A 6,282-nucleotide genomic window follows, 5' to 3' on the forward strand; every position below is an offset into this window, starting at 1 on the left:
GCAATAACTGAGAAAATGACATGAAGGCTGTGTTGACCAGTTTGATGGAAGTATTTCAGATTGCATGTGAAAACCCCACACTGTACCCCAGAAGTGCATTAATGTACATAGTTACCATTCAATAAAAAAAATAAATAAATAAAATAAAATAAAATAAAAAGAAAAGATCCTAGATATTTTCAGTGCAGTAAAATAGATGGCAAAGGAGGTTGCAGAAATGTATTCCTAACTAAAATGGCTTCAGTTGGCTAACCGTTCCTAAAAGTTACCATTTACGCTTTAATGAGTATTTTTGTCCCTCTCTCCAATTCATACCAGGTTGGAGTTTCCCCTTCTTACATCTTGAGCGTAACCTGTCAGAAATGTCTTTTCATCCAGAAGGCAACTTTGGCGCCTGGAGGGTCATTCCCACACAACTGAAAATAGAGGCAGCTCTCAGGACATGTTGCAACAAAATCCGGTTGTGTAACTATGCAAATTATTCCTCAAACAAGGCAATGCCTGCCTTAACACTGCCAAGAAAAAACAACAATGTATATTCATTTAGTTCAAAACACCCTTACACAAGAGACCTTTTTCCTCCCAGCTCCAGAAATATACAAACAATAGTCTTGTTGATTATAGGTAGAGAAACAATAAATAAAACTTAAAGCATTTTACCTTATTAATCACTTTTAGATAAAATACGATGGTTGGGATGTGGGAAAAGTGTCGGATTAAAGAACCTCTGAGACTTGTTAAATGTTTTCTCTTTTGTCCTACTTAGAGAAAATAGTCTGTGAAAGTTTTCCCAAAAGTCACTAGCTGACACACGAAGCTTAACAATTTGTCTGTTATTGCTTTTGTTAAAGACTGTTTTTTTTGTTTGTTTATTTGTTTGTTTTGAGAAAGAGCCTCAAGCTGTTGCCCTGGGTAGAGTGTTGTGGCATCACAGCTCACAGCAACCTCCAACTCCTGGACTCAAGTTGAGTCTCCTGCCTCAGCCTCCCAGTAGCTGGGACTACAGGCGCCGCCACTAAGCCTGGCTGTTTTTTGGTTGCAGTTGTCATTGTTGTTTGGCGAGCCCGAGCTGGATTCAAACCCGCCTGCTCAGGTGTATGTGGCTGGCGCCTTAGCCACTTGAGCCACAGGTGCTAAGCCAATTATTTTTTTCATTTTAATTCAGAACTGAAAGGGCAACATATGAGATAGAAGGAATTCTTACTAAAACAATGATAATAATTTCTAGTGTTAATGCACTGCTTTATTTATTTATTTATTTTGTGAGACAGAGTCTCACTCTATCACCCTGGATAGAGTGCCATGGTATCATAGCTCACAGCAACTTCAAACTCTTGGGCCCAAGCGTTCCTCCTATCTCAGCCTCCCAAGTAGCTGGGACTATAGATGCTCACCATCACACCCAGCTAGTTTTTCTGCTTTTAGTAGAGATGGGATCTGGCTCTTCCTCAGGCTGGTCTCAAACTCCTGAGCTCAAGAGATCCACCCACCTTTGCTTCCCAGAGTGCTGGAATTACAAGTGTGAGCTACCACACTGGCCAATACATTTATTTTAAAAAATAAATTTTCCAGTTTTTATTCTAACACATATATGTATTATTTTGCTTTGTAAACAGGTTCTTAATCAAGTGTCATCTGTCTGGATCCAGGATGGGGCTGTGCCGCGGCCTCTGAAGTGTGTTGCCGGGCACCAACCCTGTTGCAGACCGTCCCTCCATTGCCTTACAGAGCAAGCAGAAGAGATGGCTCTGTCCGAGAGCCGTCCAACTATGCGCTTTCCACCTTATGTGCCCTTTTTGGTCCTAGCATCCACTCTGGCTACTGCTGCGAGTGTGACCAACAGCACTTTGAACAGCACGGCCATGGTCCCAGGCTCCATGCCTGTTGTCATTGCCAGAACTGACCACGTTATCGCCAAGGAGGGGAGCAGTGCCTTGATTAACTGCAGTGTCTACGGCGTCCCTGATCCGCACTTCCGGTGGTACCACTCCGGTGGCAAGCTGCTAGAAGAGGAGGAGGCTGAGAAGGAGTGGGGAGGAGGTAGGCATTCAGACCATGTCAGGTGGGGGGCTCTGCAGCCAGCACCCCAAGTGTTAGTGGTTCTCACCTGAGTCACTTACAAATCTCCCTTTGTCTTGTTTTTATAAGGCAGCAGAGACCATACGTATACTTAAGGGTTCAATGTGGTAACGAATTCATTTTTTCACTCACTGATTCAGATGACAAAAGGCAAACATAGAAATCTTTTAAGGGGCCTTTTGGAATTTTGTAATATCAGTAATGTATCACATATTAAAGACATCATGGAGATGAATGCAAAGTGGATTTTTCCTGAATATATATTCCATTTATAAGAGAGTTTTGTTTTCTTTTGTGGACAGAGCTCAGGTAAACAGAGTGCTTGTTTGTAAGTGTCAGTTTAATTCATTGACTGTGGATGTAAAGATCATATGTCCTTAAAAAGTCTGTGCAAGTTCTCAGTCTCAAGCTGTGTCCCTGAGGCCTGGCCAAAGTTTCTAGACAGGCTGAGAAAGAAGGAGGATATATTATAGTGATAAGGTGTAACCCAATGCCGTAGGAGAGTCTGGTCTTTAATGAATGAGTTTCTGGCCAAAATCGGTGGGTGTCTCACCTTCTGAAGCACCAACCTTCTTTGGGGGAAGACGCTAAGTCAAGAGGACTGGTTCTTGCCAGGGATCAGTACATTTCTTGTTTTCCATGTGAGAAGTACTCGTCTGGGAACCCAAACCTGATCTTATCGACTAGAAGGAGTTAATCCTCTCTGCTGGCCTTTCACTTTAGATGGACTGGACAGTGAAGAGAATGTTGTGGCAAGCCCACAGTCCTCTCTGTGGGATGGAGCAGTTCCAGAAAGATTTCTGCTCCAGGAGAACGTACATTTTTAATATCTTTGCCTCATTTTATCTTAACTGCTCTGGAAAAAGAGCAGAAGCTAATGACCTCTACCCTTAGGGGAATTCTCAGGTGGGTGAACTGCATGCTTTGGGCCCCCAGCTGCACTCAAAGGCTTGGGCTGCCTAGAGCTGAACAGCAGGGCTGTGGGCCACTGTCCTTTATGGTGCTTTCACTGAGCCCTTCAAGGTTGTACAGAGACAGTATTGCAGATGATGAATCACGCTGAACTTTCACAGTGGACCTCCTTCCCCACCAAGTAAGACTGGGGGACCACAGACAATTTAAATCAGAAGGTACCTTGAAGACATTATGGTCTGGGCAGCACCTGTGGCTCAAAGGAGTAGGGTGCCGGCCCCATATGCTGGAGGTGGCAGGTTTAAACCCAGCCCCGGCCAAAAAATAAAAGACATTATGGTCCAAATAACCCTTTTTCTAAGACCTGCCTAGAACTCTGCTATCCCTAAGGGGCTATGCCCAGAACCTTCACTACTCTCAGGGGAAAGATGAGAGAGGAGCACTCGCAACTTACAGCCAGCCTCCCTTCTTCCTGACTGCAGGTCATTTGGCAGTGACGTCACACTGGGGAGGCAGTAACTATGGCAACAGAGGCACACTTGCCCTGCCCGTACTAGCCAGGTCTTTCTGTGGGGCTAGGTGCTGCTGGGGTGTCAAGGTGACCAAACTAAGGGGACCAAAGGCTGTGGACCTGGACCCACCTTTCCCATGGACCCTGATGCAGAGATTATCTTGGGGTGCTGAGGAGTCAGGCCTGGGGACGGGACCCCAGTCCTAGGGAAGAGGTAATCTATGGGGCAGCAGAGTACAGGGCCCCAGTTTCAGTTGCAGCATTTTGAGTATTGACCCAGAGTGGTGCATTACTGCTTTGGAGACACCAGCATGGTGACCTAATGGAAAGACCCAGTGAGCACAGGCAGGCCGCCCAGCCAGCACCTTGCTTCTCCATCCTTAGTGACAGGAGGAGGGCACTGGGCTAAAGCCGGGAGGCATCTGCCTACTTGGGTTCCTCTTAACTGTGGCTGCTCAGCCAGTCTGGGGGCAGTGGTGTATGGGCAAATCCCAGGCTGGTGGCCCGTGGAGACTGCTGGGCACAGAGGGCTGCTCTGTCAGAGTTCAGCACCCTCATCCTGTCAGCAGTCCTGCTCATAAATCAGCTAGCTATTTTAGACCTCCTAGGGAAGATGTACTTTTGATCTTTAAAAAGAACTTGTGATGCTGATGCTTGATGTCCCAGCTCAGCTTTTGTAATTACGACACATAATAATAGTGATTTCAGAGCAGGAACAGCTTGGCCTAATGCACTAAGCCTTGTAGCTGACAACCAGGCAGTGCAGAAGCAGCCAACCTTATTGGACTTGTGGTGCTGGAGTGCCCTGTGAGACAAACCAGAGTCTTTAAGCTTCTTTTCTTGTAGGGGACCTGCCCATATTATGTCATAACAAGGACAGAAATTTCAGTTTTCAGGCCAGTGGGTTAGAAGTTTTAACGGAGAGGCGATTGAATACAGTATGAGAAATCATGCAAAGATGGAGCTAGGGCTGAGATGGGATTTACTGCTACAGCTAAACTAGCAACATTAATGCAACTTTTATTAACAACTACTGCCATTTAGGGAGCCCTGGCACCACATATTATTTCTAATCCTTATAGTGTTTTTTTAGTTTCCTTCTTTTTCTTTCTTTTCTTTCGTTTTTTTTTTTGGAGACAGAATCTCACTCTGTGCCCTGTCTAGAATCCTGTGGTGTCATAGCTCACAGCAACCTCAAATCCTTGAGCTCAAGCAGTTGTCTTGCCTCAGCTATTCTCTTTTTAGTAGAGCTTGGGTCTTGCTCTTGCTCAGGCTGGGTTGACACTTCTTAAAAAAAAAAATTAAAATTACCAGATCAAATTAGCTAGAGAAACAAATATTTCTTTTTCCAGGAAATGAAAAGACAGTAGGGTCTTTTCAGATGTGAATACCTTTTAATCCAAAATAGCGGATTATGAGCAGCAGAATCCTTTCATCCCCACATTCCTGGGCTGAAAGCTGAGCTAAGTCTGTATTCTGTGTTATAACCACAAACACACGCGCACATATTTTGTGTTTATTTGGTGAGTGCCAGTTCAGTGTGGTGCTGAGTCAAGTGAATGCATTTCATTTATGTTTGCATAAATATGTATTCGAACTCTTCATCGCAGGAATATTTTTAAGTCAGTTTCGAGAAAATAACATACTTGTTTTGGCAGATTGAATTCTCCTCACAGAAAATCATGGGTGTGTGAAGTGTGAGAGTCTTAAGTATCTAACAACAGGTCATGAATAGGGTGTTAATTTTCCCTGCCACTCTTTGAGAGTACAGACAAACCACACATCACTGTGTTTACATGTACACATTCACAGAAAGAGGTCTCGGGGAAAAAGCCTTTTTCCTCAAGTAATTTGAAAGAAATTCTCAGAGCTTAAGTGTTTGTATATGATATTAATTTTTAATGCTCAGTGATCCTCCAGAAGCTGGAAGAATTTAGGATTTTGGCAGAAGCTGTAATCACAGTACCTTTGCAGGCTGTGTGTCACTTTTCCTGTGGTCCTCCAGTGCCATGATGTGTCAATGCCACTCATTTTCATATGGCTGGAATTTGGTCAGAAGCAACAGCTCTGATGCCATCACATTTTGCTTTAGCACTGAGTCACAGTCACCCTTGTGCCATGGGATCTCTTGCTGCTGTTGATGGATTGAATTGCAGCAACCTGGTGCTGTCTGTGGTCTCCCTCTTTGGTGGGGGTCTGCCTGGCTCTGTCCCCTTACTGTAATGTGCCTGCCCTGTGCACCTGCCCCTACAGGGAGCACAGCAGTTCCACTTAGCCACCATTCTTCGTGAGACCCACCAAGGTCACAGCCTCTTCCAGTGGAAAGCTCTGGGACTACATCCCTGGGAAGGAACACTATCATAAAGAGAGACTTTTTTGATGGCCTTACTTTTCTTACATTCATTAATGTTTTTCCAGGCAACCTAGACTAAAATCTGAATTAGGTTGTGAGTTACTTTTTTTATTTTTTTGTGACAGAATCTCACTCTGTAGCCCTGGGTAGTGTGCCATAGCATCAGCATACCTCACAGCAACCTCTAAATTCCTGGGCTCAAGTGATCCTCCTGCCTCAGCCTCCTGATAGCTGGGACTACAGATGCTTGCCACCATACCCAAGCTAATTTTTTTATATTTAGTACAGATGGAGTCTCGCCTTTGCTCAGGCTGGTCTGGAATTCCTGAGCTCAGGGGATCCTCCTGCCTTGGCCTCCCAGAGTACTAGGATTACAGAAGTGAGCCACCACACCTGGTGCTTCTGAGATTTTTTTTTTTTTTTTTTT

The 6,282-nt window shown here is 44.6% G+C and overlaps 1 protein-coding gene across 1 annotated transcript in view; it reads left to right on the plus strand.

Moving 5' to 3' along the window:
• Positions 1 to 6,282, plus strand: part of MFAP3L (microfibril associated protein 3 like) — a 22,478-nt gene that overhangs the window by 11,305 nt on the left and 4,891 nt on the right. Inside the window, exon 2 of the mRNA XM_023514873.1 lies at positions 1,617 to 2,040. Within this exon, the coding sequence (XP_023370641.1) occupies positions 1,743 to 2,040 (298 nt within the window). The 5' untranslated portion in view covers positions 1,617 to 1,742. The remainder of the gene's footprint in view (positions 1 to 1,616; positions 2,041 to 6,282) is intronic.

Source organism: Otolemur garnettii, unplaced genomic scaffold (genome assembly GCF_000181295.1).
Source record: "Otolemur garnettii isolate 467f Iridium unplaced genomic scaffold, OtoGar3 scaffold00061, whole genome shotgun sequence".
Taxonomy (NCBI): domain Eukaryota; kingdom Metazoa; phylum Chordata; class Mammalia; order Primates; family Galagidae; genus Otolemur; species Otolemur garnettii.